The sequence below is a fragment of the Taudactylus pleione genome, unplaced genomic scaffold (genome assembly GCF_031769625.1).
Source record: "Taudactylus pleione unplaced genomic scaffold, aTauple2 ptg000611l, whole genome shotgun sequence".
Classification (NCBI taxonomy): domain Eukaryota; kingdom Metazoa; phylum Chordata; class Amphibia; order Anura; family Myobatrachidae; genus Taudactylus; species Taudactylus pleione.
Window position 1 is genome coordinate 3,434,237 of NW_028285013.1, and position 15,929 is coordinate 3,450,165.

The 15,929-nt window shown below is 51.8% G+C and overlaps 1 protein-coding gene across 2 annotated transcripts in view; it reads right to left on the reverse strand.

The window, feature by feature from the left end:
• Positions 1-419: 419 nt before the first annotated feature.
• The window catches only part of PTCD3 (pentatricopeptide repeat domain 3), a 63,777-nt gene continuing 48,267 nt past the window's right edge, over positions 420-15,929 (reverse strand). For both annotated transcript variants that reach the window (XM_088454279.1, XM_088454280.1), the window contains 3 exons: positions 8,870-8,911; positions 933-1,091; positions 420-688 (listed from right to left, as the gene is read on the reverse strand). In XM_088454279.1, the coding sequence (XP_088310405.1) occupies positions 610-688; positions 933-1,091; positions 8,870-8,911 (280 nt within the window). In that variant the 3' untranslated portion in view covers positions 420-609. The remainder of the gene's footprint in view (positions 689-932; positions 1,092-8,869; positions 8,912-15,929) is intronic.

The following is a 15,929-nucleotide window of genomic DNA, read 5'->3' on the forward strand; positions in this document are numbered from 1 at the left end:
TTATTAATTACAGTAGCTGGATCTTCCGTACAGCTTACTTCAGGCCCAAAAAGTAGTGGGCAAAGCACTGGCTTCTGTCTATAGACTTCCGGCTCAGCTCCCTCTCATCCCTGGCTCCATTATGCCTGGGCTGGGATATTTACTCATTTAATTCCAACCCAGAGTGCTTGAATTACTTTGGTCCTCAAGTTCTGTGACCCCCCCCCCCAGGCTGAATAAGGCTGCTGGAGATTAGGACACAGACATCCAAACAGCACCCCTAGAGCTGCCAGAGTCACAGCTTTCTGGGATTTAGTCGCAGGCACAGCGCATCAGTAATATTGAAAGTTCCACTTGTAGGGTCTAATCCTGTCGGCTACGTCATAAAAGCAACGTAAAACTTTAGATTAAAAAAAAAGAAACAGGAAAAACACTTTTTTTGAATAATTTATTATAAATTCATCTCAGTGGATGCTCAAAATATATATGTCGAAAACAAACTATGTATTTTCACAAGTAATGAAAGGCCTCTGTGCATATACACAGCAGACGTCTACGGCTTTATTGGGAAACCGAGAAGATCCAGGCCCAGAAATGTGTACAGGCAGCAATGTTCAGACATAAATAGTCTTACTCCTGGTCACTGTCGCTGCTGCTACTACTGCTGCTGCTGCTGCTGCTGCTGTGTGCCAGGTCTTGTAGGGTCATCCTAGAACATAAAGCAGGACATGTTACGCAGTTATGGCCGGTCATGTAAATCTGGGTGGAAATTTGGAGGAAGGTACAGTACATTGAACATCATTTACAGATCACCTATTATTGGCATATTACCCTCATGCAACATAATTCTTAGGTCAATGGCAGATAACAGACCCCACTCACATTTCTCAGGCTTGCATACTAAATAAAATAAAAACCACACCACAACCAACGTTTTGGCAACAAGATATCACCTTTGTTCCTCGGTCATGGTGAACTCATCCAGTACACGCTGGGCGATCTCTGCTGTGTTTGGTAAACTGAAGACGACTGCCAGCTGCACCAGATCTATGGCCGCACTTGTGCTGCCTGAGGCTTTAGCGCTATCCAAGAATTCCTCTATTACAGCCGGCCTGGAGGACACAACATGGTGAAGAGACAGAGGGGACACAAGAAGCTATATATTATGTGTACGCTATAACAATCGGAGCTACAATTTTGCAAGGAACGTAGCTGCGAAAATATTCTAATGACTCGATTGCCACCCAGTGCTTAGACACACCCACTGAAAGCATCTCACATCCGCCGCTCAGGTATAAAACCGTGAAGTCCAGGTGTCCATCAGTCTTCTGATTAAGGGGCATATTCCATTAGCCGCGAAAAGTCCCGTAGTTTTCGCCTACATCGCGTGTTTTTGGAGAAAAACACTTTCCGTGCGCGCGGCCGCTTTTCACCCAATTCAACTCCAAAGGACGCAAATACGGGACCGGCGAAACTCAAACAGGTGAAAGGTGCTGTCAGATTTGAGGAAATCAGCCTGACACCCTCCAATAGATGAACTAACATTGGGGAACACTATAGATGTACTTAAATGCTCTCAATAGCGGCTATTTAGCGTCTTTGCATAAGTGGTGAAGAATGGCATTAAGCAATATTTTTGTTAATCAAAATAACTAGTCCCAGCATATTTGGGGTACATGAAAATGGGTGATAGCATATTTGGAAGTTGCCAATGTGAAATAAAATTTTTTTTTTTAAAAATCCACCTGCAATCTTAAAAACACCTGGAGCATACTTGGGGACCCCCCTGGAGTCTATTTCGCTAGTTTTTAAGTTTGCCCCCCAACTTTTTTTTTTCGCCCCCAAAATGAAAGTACTTTTTTTTAGGGAGTCTAAGTTTTTTTTTAAACTTTTATTTTTTTTTGACAGTTCACCCTTGGGGGACTTTCCCAAAGGTGCTGGGTGGTTCCTGCAAATTTGCACCCCAAAACCCGAATTCTGAATTTTTTTCTGCCTATTCCAATGCATTGACTTTCCGCACCGGCGAAAAGTCTTTGGAATTAAATACGGGGATCAGTTTCCGCCTGGCGAAAAGACGTCACCGGCCAAAACTATTCGCCGAAAAACAAGAGATATGGTAAGAACTTACCGTTGTTATCTCTTTTTCTATGAAGACCATAGGGTCCACAGGGTTGACCTTGGGGTATAGGTTGGGAACCAAATCCGGGCACCACGCAGTTAAAGCTTTTAGCTCCCAGGATGCACTTGGGTCCACTCTCCCTATAACCCCACCCCCAGCCAGAGGCACCTCAGTTTGTAAGTAGCCAAAGGCCGGAGGAGGAGAGAAAAAGAGAGAAAACTGGAACACTCAATAACCATACTCACAGAAATGGGAGACGGAAAACCGGTGACCAGCTACACAGCCCATATGAAGCCAGGTGCGTCAGGGCGGGCGCCCTGTGGACCCTATGGACTTCGTAGAAACAGAGATAACAAAGGTAAGTTCTTACCATATCTCTTGTTTTCTACTTCAGGGTCCACAGGGTTGACCTTGGGGATGTCCCAAAGCAGTTCAACCAAGGGTGGGGACGCTCCTGTGCTGAGAGGAGAATCCGTCGCCAAAAAGGAAGCATCCTGAGAGGCAAAGGAAACCAATGCCTAGAACCTTAAAAAAAAGGTGTGGACAGAAGACCACGTGGCCACCTAGTAAGGCAACACAGCTAAGGCGCCACAGCGAGCCGCCCACGAGGGTTACATGGCCCGAGAAAAAACAAGCATCAACAACAGAAAGGCCTACCCAAGGGAGGCCCCTGAAGAAGACATACGAGGCCATCCAGCCAACATCTGGCTATAGGCCGGCCATCCTTTCCTGTTAAAACCAGAAATCTCAGACCACCAATAAGGAGTCCGATTTCCGTAAGGAACCTGAACGGATCACATAAATCCACAGAGGCCGGACCACAGTCAATGAGGCCACACCAGCCGAGAGGACTGGGGACTGAATGGCCGTACCCATAAGTTCCAGAATAATATGGAACCTAAAAATCACTAAGAAGAAACAGGGTGAGAGCAACTCACACCCTGACATGATGCCCTCCAGAAGAGGGAGCCACATGAGAACGCTCCCAATTCCGACACTCACCTGGGTGACATAAACACCCTGAGAGAAAGAGAGAGCCTAAGCAATAGACCATGTAATGGCTATCACAACCAGCGGTTCCATAGACCGTCCCCGGAGGGAACGAAGAACCACTACTAACTCCCAAGGAGTCCCTAGGGAGGACAAATGGAGGAACAATCCAGAAAACACTCCAAAGGATGAACAGGAAACCAGAGCGGAGCAATTCCATATCTTAGTCATACTGACAGTGTAGAGATCCGCACTGACAGGAAGGCCAGGCCGAGGGTGCAACCCAAGCCAGCCGGAAGGAATGCCAGAATATCAGGAAATCCTGGACACCGGAGGATTGTATCGACAGGTACAATACCATAAAAATTATGGCTGCCACAGTTTGTGGCAGGTCCCAGCAAAAGCTGATCCATGTGCTCTAATCATTCCAACGATTACAAAGCCAGGGAAGCCGTAAGACCACTGTAGGGGACGCAGTCAAAGACAAGCGACCCAGGTCCAAGGCAAAACAAAGGACCCTGAGATAACAGGTCCGGGCAGTGAAGCAGCAGGAATGGAGTATCGATGGAGAGACTCCGAAAATCCAAGTACCCCTGACATCTGGGGCAATCAGGAGCCCCCAGCAGGAAAGCATCTCCGTCTCAAATGAAACACTTCCCACAAGGAAGAAGGGAGAACGGAGAACACAGGTACTCAAATTGGAAGGACCACTTCACCGACAAAGTCACTGAAGGTTGCTTCAGAATCCCCAGAGTTGGACTGTAACACCATAGTGTGATAAAGTCAGAAGGCCAGAAGGGTCACCTCAGGGGGGCCCCCCTGCTCACCAGGAGATGAAACCTCTCTTGGGGAAGAGATTAGTCCCCGGGATGCACTTCGTGATGGCTGAGGACTTAATATGAACGCTGCCGAGATGGTCGGGAGGAGACCCTCGGACTATGTCCGAATGTGTGACATACCTGTCATTGCCACCCAACGAACAGTGTTGCTAAAAAGGAAGCCACTGCCCTGACCCTGCTGGACTGAACTTTTTCAGGTTCACTGGGAAACAAGAGTTATGCCAGAGTGAAGGCCCAAGACAGGTTAAAGTTCCAACAAGTTAATTGACAGGGTGGAATCGACAGACGTCCAACTGCACTGAAATGGATGCGAACCAGACACTGTCCGTAGCCAAGAATACCCTGGACGAGATGACCATAGCCACCCGGAAAGGGACCGACTTGCCTCCGGAGAGAGCATCATCATTTGAACAGTGATCCGACAGAAAAAACTCGTTCCTTCTGGAGATAAGCCAATTATGGAAAGGCCTGGAATGGAACTGAGCCCATTCCACCCTTCCAAAGGCAGACACTGAATAGTGGACCATGCATCCCAGAGTGTAAAGACATATGTCGACTGCGTAGACATCCATGTACTCCTAATGGAAGAGTGGAGATGCCGTCTTACGCCAGAAGATTCTGAGAATCCAGTAGGGCTCCTAGGTGAAGAATACCCAGAGAGGGATGCAGGGAGGACTTTTTCCCCGTTGATTAAACGTCTGCACCCTGTAGAAGCCACGGTCATCCTGACCTGGCTGTAGAGAACACCGGCGATCCTGCTAAGAGCAGGAGGCCGTCCAGGTACAGGAGCATTGGGATATACTGAAGAGGAGAACTGTCAGAAAATCCAAAACGCTGGTAAACCCCTGTGGGGCTGAGGACAGTCCCAACAGGCAGAGCCCGAAAAATTGTAAGTGCTGTGATACAGCAAACCTCAGTCCATGCTGAGGCAAGGTCTCTGTAAGTACCCGTAGGCACGCATCCTGTATATCTAGTGATACCATAAAGTCCCCAGGTTCCAAACATAGTATGATGGAGCCTAGGGATTGCCTCCTGAGCCCAGGTAGCTTTAGGAACTGGTTCAGGGAAGTGAGACAGAGAATAGGCCAAAGAGGACCATTCAGCCACCGCACCAGAAAGAAAGCAGAACAACCAGTCCCTCGCTGAGAAAGTGGGGATGGCCTAATGAGCTCCGCTTACCGCAACAACTGTATAGCTTTCTGGATTTGTAAGGCCCTGTTCGGGTCTGAATAAGGGCCTGCGTACCAACACCTGGAAAGAGTCCGCCTGAGCAAAAAGAGGGCGTACCCTCCTACCCACGTAGCCGCGGCAACTTGACACTAGTACCGGGCGAACTGAGAAAATCGCCATCTCCCAGTGGTAGGCCTGTCTCGTCAGGCTGAAGAGATATCCGTAGGTTCAGAAGCAGGATCGGCTGGCAGTCCAGGCCTGCTCGGTACTGGATATGTCAGCCCTCGTAGAGGCCGACAGTCTATGAAGAAACAGACCTTTAGGCTGACCCAGAGGACAAAAAGACTTAACAGACTTAGTATGAGGCCTTGTAGTGGGCATAGCTGAAGGCGGTAAACTTGTCGTTAGTAATACTGCCAATGTTACTACAATCCTGTCAAGGTCAGGACCAAACAAGATCTACCCTATAGATGGTATCTGCACTTCTGCATTCCCAGAGCGCAGCTATAGGGTATTACGGAGGATACAGTCGCAGCCGGAACTCTGAAAGTTATGAGACTGATATCCAATATAGGCATTTCCACCTACGACAACTGCATATATTACGTGAGTAACCAAATACATTTGAACCCCAGACGTGTTGGAGGAGAAAAAACATTACAAATGCATCAGCTCAGTATGCAAGAGTATTAACCAACCATGCTATAACCATGGTAGGATGGGTAACAAGCCCTGAAAGCGAGTATACTGACTTCAGGCAGAGTTACTCCCTACGGATCCGAAGAATCAGACCACGCAGGAATGGGAGGCGTCAACGTCTGAAACCAGACTAGTAACACGCCCATCCACCCCAGGAGGGACTCGTGATGACCCTCAGGGAATTTGGGACAGGAGGCCAAACACTGTTGCAATACCTCGTATCTGGCAACAGCCAGAGTCCCGCCATGCGATCCACCCGCTAGTCAGCAACAGGGAACCCGAAGGCACGTAAGACTGAGGGTGTATGATACAACTGCAGGTCAACATTCACTCTAACCAGAATGGACCTGCTACCAGCCCCAAAGCAGGGATAATAATACCAGAAATAGGCTTCCCCCCCGTGTAAGAGGGAAAGAGCCCAAAACAATATACAGTTCATGGCAGAGCCAACAGGGCGTCAACCACGCCACTTTGCGTTTCGTAGAAAACAACATCCACCCAGGGTGGCTGTGGTAATCCCTGCAAGGGGAATGACAGACTATTGTGGCACCAGGGGGAATTCATATTCTGCGAAAAACCCCTGCAGGGAGCAGTAGTCTGTGTCACAGGGGAAGAGTGCAAGAAACTGCGAGATACCCCGAGATAAAAAGGGCAGTATGGTGAAGTAACCCCAAGTGAGGTACAACAATGGGGCCCGCCCGGCGATCCGCAATTGAGAGGATCCCGAGAAAACAAACCACCCAAGGGGGTCGTGAAAGGGGCCGGCACCAGATGACGCCACACACAGAACCCTTTATGAAACAAATCCTCCGCACTAACACCTGCAGCACATGACCTGCAGGATAGTAAAAATGGGTGCAGTATAACGCTCTATCTCCTGGTCAAACATATCTGACCAATCTTGGCGGAAATATCAAGCAGCGCTATACTGGTGCTGACTGATGCCAAAATTAGCCGCAGGGACCCATTTTCAGCGTATGCAACACACAGTTCCAACGAAAATGTGGCAACGTGCAGCACGCAACAGTATGTGACAAACCTCACAAATATTAACGAGTATATAAATGTGAGGTCTCAGAACCACCCTAAGTACAGCTGTATTAGGGCAGATAAGGAAAAGGGATAGATATACACTGACAGGTGAGAGAATTAAGTACAGACAGTCAGCACTAGCATAAGTCACATACCATGCAGATATATACATATATACATAAACATGTCATATAATATACTGCACTATTACACTGCATTCAACTTACCCAGATTCAGTGTCTGGGAAGGCTACAGCGCTGTGTACACTGACCTGATGGTGAGGTACGCAGGGGGACTGGACTCACTGTCATCTCCAGAGATTTCTGCTGCACCACAAGAAAATGGCCGCTGGAGACCTCAGAAGAAGCGTGGCCCGCGGAGGAAGCAGCTCAGCGACGCCAGACTATACATACTGAAAGGCGCGCTGAGCTGAGGGGAGGAGCCGCTGTAATAGGGAAGGCTGCCTCCCCTGGCCGGCTATTAACCCCCGGGACGCCGGCTCCCTGCACCGATCAGTAAGTCCCTGGTGGTGTAATGGACACACGGGGTATGGGAGGGCCCGCCGCCACCGCCTCCGGTCTGTCCCCAAAGACCGGAGGCACAGGACTGCATATTAAATGCGCGGATCACCGCAAGTGGTGACCCGCGCCTTGCCTGCTCCCCGTGGATCCGGCAGCAGTCCTGGGCGCCCGCAGAGTCTGGCTAGTACAGACTCTGGGGTCCCTTTGAGATCCCCAGATCTCTACTGGCGTCTCAGCGCTGGTGGGGTGACGGAGCGGCAGCTTAGACGTCCCATGGACAGTCCGACGCTGCCGCTCTAAAAGTCCAAAGTAAAAAATAAAAAGCTCTGTTCTTTGAAAAAATATATAGCTTAGGGGCTGTTAATCAGCTCCCCACTGCACTAAACGGTGACCCGACTCCGGCCGGGCACCAACTTAAACTGAGGTGCCTCTGGCTGGGGTAGGGTTATAGGGAGAGTGGACCCAAGTGCATCCTGGGGACTAAAAGCTTTAACTGCGTGGTGCCCGGATTTGGTTCCCAACCTATACCCCAAGGTCAACCCTGTGGACCCCCTATGGACCCTGAAGTAGAAATAGCTTATCGCGGCTAATTGAATATGCCCCTAAGTCTAAGCTGCCGCCGCAGACATAGTGGGTCTCCAGACACGCAGAGGGCTCTCCAGCTATGAGCAAGTACGCAGGGGCTAATTTATGCACGCCCAGAAAGCGTTTAAACAGTCAGACACGCCTGCGTTTCTCTAGCCAGCCCCCGTTACCTCCCTCAAACGCTGACTACAGTACCGGTCAGTCACTCTGTGAGTGATTCCTCTGTGTCAGCATAATCGCAAATCAATCGACGCACATGCGCAGAGCGGCTCTCAAACAAGCGCAATGGCTAACAACCGCTCGATCTCGGTAAATATTGGCATTGCGTTCATATCTGCACCAGGCCCTCGATCAGAAGGCATGTCACACAAAGCAGACGCTAGCCTTCCAAATCCCCTTAGAGCCTTCTGACTGCTGTTACCCAGTATGGATCCGAGACAATGATCTAAACTCATATCTAAGGGATTCTGCGATAGGCTGCTTGTAATTAGGTGTCCTGTAAGTGAGTGTGCGTTCCTGACAAATTGTACTGAGGGCAGAAGTTCTTTATATTTAACAAGCCATTTCCCTGATTGGCTGTATTCTGCATTTATAAAGGTGGTCTCTCTATGTATCACCCTCCCTTTCATCCTGAATGATGCGCACGAAGGGGTCCCTTGTATTAGGACATTACAAAGTACGGCGCTATGCTTGTTTTCCCCATGTCACACGTTGTGATATATTCTGAGCACAGCAGGGAAGGTAGGAGAAGTGCAGACTGCGCTGAACGTAAATATATTATCTCTCTCACTATTGTTCCTATAGCTGTAAGGCGATCGATATATTTATTGCAGCGATCATAGGGGGTAGCTTGCGCTGTTTCTGTCTCGTCACATACGCCTGCATGAGTCACAGGGATTTATCACAAGTAACTGCTAGATCTGGAATGCGCTTACTGAGGTACAAGATTCTTCTCTTTGAAGGTCTTCAGTATTTTCCTGTAAGAGAGATTACACCGGGTTACAGTGTGCAATAGCAGCCCGCTAACGATGCAGCCCACTAACGATGCAGCCCGTATAACCACAGCCGCTGCCTGCACTATCGTCCCTGTGATCTGAGCTGAATATGCGATTACGCCAGCCACGTCATTCTCAATGTCTTCCTTGAAAGATACAGGTGAAAGCTGAACGAACTACTACACACAGGGTACAGTTCTATGGCTTCATCAGCTTTTCAAGTGAAAGAAACAAACTCTTATTTGCACAGTAACATTACGCAGAATGGGCCTAAATGGGTCATTATCTGTAATCATATCTTCTGTTAACGAGTTAGTGTCCATTATAGCACCATGCCCCTGTCACAACCCGTGCAGTTCCTCTTTCCTGCCTGGGGTGTCGCTCTCTGCCGGGGGTGTATCTAGGGGTCTGAGCACCCCTGGTAAACTAAGGAACTGGCGCCCCCCTCCAATGATTGCTCCCACTGGAAATAAAATCAAACACACTGATCATTGCCCCCACAGCCAGAAAATAAATAAAAAACAAGAGATATGGTAAGAACTTACCTTTGTTATCTCTGTTTCTACGAAGTCCATAGGGTCCACAGGATTGACCTTGGGGTTATAGCTGGAACAGGATCCATGGGCACCACACAGTTAAGCTTTTAGCTCCCAGGATGCACTTGGGTCCTCCTCTATACCCCGCCCCCGAGCCACAGGCACCTCAGTTGGTAAGCAGCCTAGGCCGGAGGAGAATATGGAACAGAGAGAAGGAAGACTGGAACACACAAGAAACCATACTCACAGCAATAGGAGACGGAAAACCGGTGACCAGCCACACAGCCCATTTGAAGCCAGGTGCTTCAGGGCGGGCGCCCTGTGGACCCTATGGACTTCGTAGAAACAGAGATAACAAAGGTAAGTTCTTACCATATCTCTTGTTTTCTACTTCAGGGTCCATAGGGGGTCCACAGGGTTGACCTTGGGGATGTCCCAAAGCAGTACAACTAAGGGCGGGGACGCTCCTGTGCTGAAAGGAGTACCCGGCGCCCAAAGGATGCATCCTGAGAGGCAAAGGTGTCAAACGCATAGAACCTCAAAAACGTTTGAATTGAAGACCAAGTGGCCGCCTTACACAGCTGAACAGCAGAAGCGCCACGTCTAGCAGCCCAAGAGGGACCCACAGAACGAGTGGAATGAGCCTTAACAGAGGCTGGCACAGGTAAGCCCTCCTGTGCATAAGCCTCACAAATAACGGAACGAAGCCAACGGGCTAACGTTTGTTTGTTGGCAGGCCAACCCCTCTTGTGAAAACCAAAGAGGATAAACAAGGAATCAGACTTCCTAACCGAAGCCGTCCGGTCTACATAAATTCTAAGCGCCCGGACCACATCTAAGGAAGTCTCACCAGCTGAAAGATCAGGGGACTGAAAAGCTGGCACAACAAGTTCCTGATTAATATGGAACTTCGAGACCACTTTGGGCAAAAACTCAGGACGAGTGCGGAGCACCGCTCTGTCCTGGTGAAAAATCAGGTAAGGAGGGCGACAGGAAAGCGCCCCCAATTCAGACACCCTCCTGGCCGAAGCAATTGCCAGGAGAAAAACCGTCTTAAATGTCAGCCACTTGAGCTCCACCGCCTCAAGAGGCTCAAACGGAGGACCCTGCAGGACCCGTAGCACCACCGCCAAGTCCCAAGGAGCCACAGGAGGCACAAAGGGAGGCTGGATCCTGAGAACACCTTGGAAAAAGGTGTGAACGTCTGGTAGTATTGCAATCCGCCGTTGAAACCACACGGACAAGGCGGACACATGAACCTTCAGAGATGCAAGGCGTAAGCCGAGATCCAATCCTGACTGAAGAAATTCCAAGATCCTAGAAACTCGGAACACCTGAGGATCATAATGTCTGGACTCACACCACTGAAAGTAAGTGTGCCACACTCTGTGATAAATCCGTGCTGAAGCAGGCTTGCGTGCCCTGAGCATGGTACCAATAACCGAACTGGAGAAGCCCCGAGACCTCAAGACGGCTGTCTCAAGAGCCACGCCGTCAAAGACAGCCGACCCAGATCCGGGTAAAGGCAGGGCCCCTGAGACAACAGGTCCCGACGCTGAGGAAGAGGGTACGGAGCGTCGATGGAGAGGCTCCTGAGATCGGAGTACCAAGGACGTCTGGGCCACGCCGGAGCTACCAGCACAAGCATGCCGCCGTCCTGCTTGAATTTCCGCAGAACCCGAGGAAGCAGGGATATCGGAGGAAACAGATACGCCAGGTGAAACGTCCATGTCACCGATAGCGCGTCCACCAGACTTGCACCTGCGTCTCTTGTCCTTGACCCGTAAACGGGCAACTTGTGATTGTGACGGGAGGCCATCAAGTCCAGCTCCGGCAGTCCCCACCTGTCCACGAGTAGCTGAAACACCTCTGGGTGAAGCGACCATTCCCCGGGATGCACGTCGTGACGGCTGAGGAAGTCCGCCTCCCAATTGAGGACTCCGGGGATGAAGACCGCCGAGATCGCTGGAATGTGACCCTCCGCCCAAGACAGGATACGAGACACCTCCGACATCGCTGCCTGACTGCGAGTTCCGCCTTGGTGATTGATATACGCCACCGTGGTGGCGTTGTCGGACTGCACCTGTACCGCCCTTCCGTGAAGAGCGGGGCCGGACGACTGCAGGGCCTTGTATACTGCCCGCAGTTCCAGGATGTTGATGGGGAGAAGTGCTTCTTCCGCTGACCAACGACCCTGAAGCGACAAAGAGCCGGTCACTGCCCCCCAACCCCGGACACTGGCATCCGTCGTGAGCAGGACCCAGTCCGGGATCCAAAATGGGCGCCCCTCGACCAGATGAGCTGTCTGAAGCCACCAAGCCAAAGATAGCCGAACGTCCGGAGACAACACCAGCACCTGAGAGCGGATCCGGTGAGGTAACCCTTTCCATTCTGATAGAATCAGCCCCTGCAGGGGCCGGGAATGGAACTGGGCAAATTCCACCATGTCGAATGTCGACACCATGGACCCCAGAACTCTCATAGCCGAATGGACCGACAGGCGGCAACGGCTCAGGCAACTGCGTATCCGCAGCTGTAGTGAGGCGACCTTCTCCGGAGTCAGGAAGATCCTTTGCTGACGCGAATCCAGCAGGGCTCCCAAATGAACCATCCGCTGTGATGGAATCAGAGAGGACTTTTTCCAATTTATCAACCACCCGTGTGCTTGCAGGCAAGCGATCGTCAGGTGGAGATGTTGAAGCAGTACCTCCGGGGAGCTCGCCAGCAACAGGAGGTCGTCCAGGTACGGCAGCAGCCGTACATTCTGGTTCCGAAGATGTGCGGCCATGACCGCCATAATCTTCGTGAACACCCTCGGTGCCGTGGAGAGACCAAAGGGTAGCGCCCGGAACTGATAGTGGTGTTGAAGGATAGCGAACCTCAGATACCGCTGGTGTGAAGATGCTATCGGAACATGGAGGTAGGCGTCCTGGATGTCCAGGGACACCATGTAATCCCCCGGTTCCATCGCCAGAATGATGGAACGTAACGTTTCCATCCTGAACTTGGGAACTCTGAGGAATTTGTTCAGAGACTTCAAGTTGAGGATAGGGCGATGAGAACCATTGGGTTTCTGCACCAGAAACAGAGACGAATAATACCCCGTCCCTCGTTGTGATAGAGGAACGGGAACAATGACCCCTGCTTTCAGCAAGGACTCTATAGCCTCCTGAACCTGTAACGCCTTGGTCTTGTTCTGAGAAGGACTTGTGCAGAAAAACTGGTGGGGTGGTCTGTGCCGAAAAGACAGGGCGTACCCCTGGGAGACCACTTCTCGAACCCAGGCATCCGTGGTGGTATTGTGCCAGCACTGGGCAAATAGAAGAAGTCGGCCTCCCACTCTGAGGTCCCCCAGAGGGAGGCCCGTCCCATCAGGCCGTAGGTTTATCTTCCTGCTTGGAAGAAGGGCGCCGAGCACTCCAGGCTTGCTTCTTGGGTTTAGAGGCCGTCTTACTCGCAGACTGTCTCGGGAAGGACTGACCTTTCGCCTTACCCTGAACCCGAAAGGAACGAAAAGCCGAACTCCGAACCTTAGCAGGCAGTGCCGCCGAAGGGAGGAAGGCCGACTTGGATTTAGCCAGGGTGTCCACTATTTTGTCCAAGTCCGGACCAAATAGTAATTCCCCATTGAAAGGTAAGGCCTCCAGACCTTTCTTTGAATCAGAGTCCGCTCTCCAGGACCGCAACCATAAGGATCGGCGGGCAGACACCGCTGCAGCCGATACCCGCGAGGTCAGCAGACTAGCATCTAAAGAAGCTTCTCCAATGTAAGAAGCGGCGTCCCTCATTTGTCCCAACAACGCCCGCTGGACATCCGGAGCGTCGTCCGGGAAGGTATCTTCCAATGCATTGGCCCACCCCTCAATGGCCTTGGCCACCCAGGAAATGGCCATGGACGGTCGGGCCACCGCCCCGGAGAGGGAGTAAATAGACTTTAAGCAAGTCTCAACTTTCCTGTCCGTGGGATCCTTCAGCGAGGATATCGACGGTAATGGTAAGGTGGCGCCCCGAGTTAAACGGGTGACAGGGGAATCCACCGCCGGTGGAGTTTCCCATTTTTTACAATGTGCCTCAGGGAAGGGGTAATTAGAAGCCAACCGCTTCTGAGGAAGGAATCTCTTACTGGGCGCCTGCCAAGCTACCGCCATATGATCCGTCAACTGATCCGACAGGGGAAACACCGCAGAAGCCACCTTAGTTTTTTTGAAACTAGGAAACTTCGACCTAGGAACCGGTGCCTCATCCTCTATAAGAAGAATAGCTCGCACCGCCCTAACTAGTGCTCGCACATTAATGGACGACTTGGTATCCATTTCCTGGACCGAGGCGTCCGAGTCAGTGTCATCAGGGACCTCCCCATCATCTGAGGAACCCTCTGAGTCTGATACCTGAGCAGCCCGTGTCATGAGTGGGCGTTTAGAAATCCTAGAAGGCATGTCAGTCTGCAACATTGACTGAAAAGCCGAGGAAGCGGCCGCCAAATTTTGCACGGAGTTGGAGAGCACATCCACCCATGGTGGAGGCGTCGCCATAGGGGCCTGAAAAGGTACCACAGGCTGCTGCGGCACAGGGGAAGCCTGTATATACATAGGCAACCCCGCATAGGGACCAACTGATTGAGACCCAGGAGGACTCCGCAATAACTGCGGGACACCCGGGGAATGGGGGATGGTCGGCTGGGGCACCGCCCTAGTAGGGAGAGCAGTCGGGACCGACAGACGGTCCGCAATAGACACCAGCACTTGAGAAAACATCGCCCACGGTGGTTCCTGCGCCAGAGAAGGTCTGGATGGGCCAGGAGCCACCTGGCATCGACTACACAGGCCATCCTGTGACAAATCCTCCCTATCTACTCCTGCAGAACAGCGTCCGCAGGAGGCCAACACCGGAGCCACTGAGCGCTCAACCTCCTCGTCTGACATGACAGAATATATTATATATCTGGCACCAGGGTAGAAGTAAAACGCACTCACCGGTGTGCTGAACAACAGCCCACAATATGGCACTGAGTAGCACACAACTGTATGTGACGGACCTCACAAATACGTGATCTATATAAGTGAGGTCAGTAGAAACGCCCCTCCCCCACACACCTGCAGGGCTTGTAGGAGAAGTAAAGGGATAGGTATAAGCTGACAGTAAGCGGAAAATAAGCACAGACAGGCAGCACTAGCAAAAAGTCACATACCATGCAGGACTGCACTGCACCTTTACACTACAATCAACCTGCCCAGATTCAGTGTCTGGGAGGGCTATAGTGCTGTGTACGCTGTCCTTAATCAGGGGAGAGGTACACAGGGGGACCGGTCCACGTGCTCCCTGAGATCTGCGCTGCCACTGGGAAAATGGCCGCTGGAGACCTCAGAGGAGGAGTGGCCGAGGAATCTGCAGCTCAGCGACGCCAGACTGCGTGCTGAAAGGCGCGCTGAGCTGAGGGGAGGAGCCGCTGACAGGGAAGGCTTCCTCCCCTGGCTGGCCATTAACCCCAGGGATGCTGGCTTCCCGCTTGCCGGTTATCCCTGGTGGTCTAGTGGTCCCACGGGTTATGGGGGGGGCCCGCCGCCACTGCCAGCAGCCTCCGGTCTGTCCCCCGGACCGGAGGCTAAAGGACTGCATTTAAGGCATTCCGCGCGCCGCCGCTAGCCAGCGACGCGCGGCTTACCTGAATCCCCGGCGACTCCGGCAGCAGTCCTGGGAGGTAGACAGAGTCCGGCTAGTACGGACTCTGCCCTCCCGCCGCGATCCCCAGATCAGTACTGGCGTCGCGGCGCCAGTCGGGGATCAGAGCGGCAGCGTGGGCGTCTGTACAGACAGCCCTTCGCTGCCGTCTGTAGTAAAAATAGATTAAAAATAAATAAAATTTAACTTAAAATAAAAAGCTTCTGGGGGCTGCTCCTGCAGCCCCCCTGCGCGGTGACCGACTCCGGCCGGGCACCAGCTTACACTGAGGTGCCTGTGGCTCGGGGGCGGGGTATAGAGGAGGACCCAAGTGCATCCTGGGAGCTAAAAGCTTAACTGTGTGGTGCCCATGGATCCTGTTCCAGCTATAACCCCAAGGTCAACCCTGTGGACCCCCTATGGACCCTGAAGTAGAAACAAACATTAATTCCCCCCAGCCTCCTACAGAAGACTGAGTAACCTCACCTGCTGGGCTGTCACAGATAGCTGCAGAGCTAAGTGCAGGAGACCAGCCTCCAGTCGCTTCAGAAAGACCAGACCAGTGAGTGTCTCCCTCCAAAGCGTCCAGACCAGGCCAGGCCAGTGGGTTGGAACTTGGTTCCACTCCCTCCCTCAGCCCCTTATCACCGCCCTCAGCCCCCCATCACCGCCCTCAGCCCCCCATCAGCTTCCTATCCCTATCACTTTCCTCAGCCAGCCCCAACTCCTACCTCAGTCCACAGCCACATCACCTTCCTCAGCCAGCCCTCAGCCCCTATCACCTTCCTCAGCCAGCCCCCAGCCCC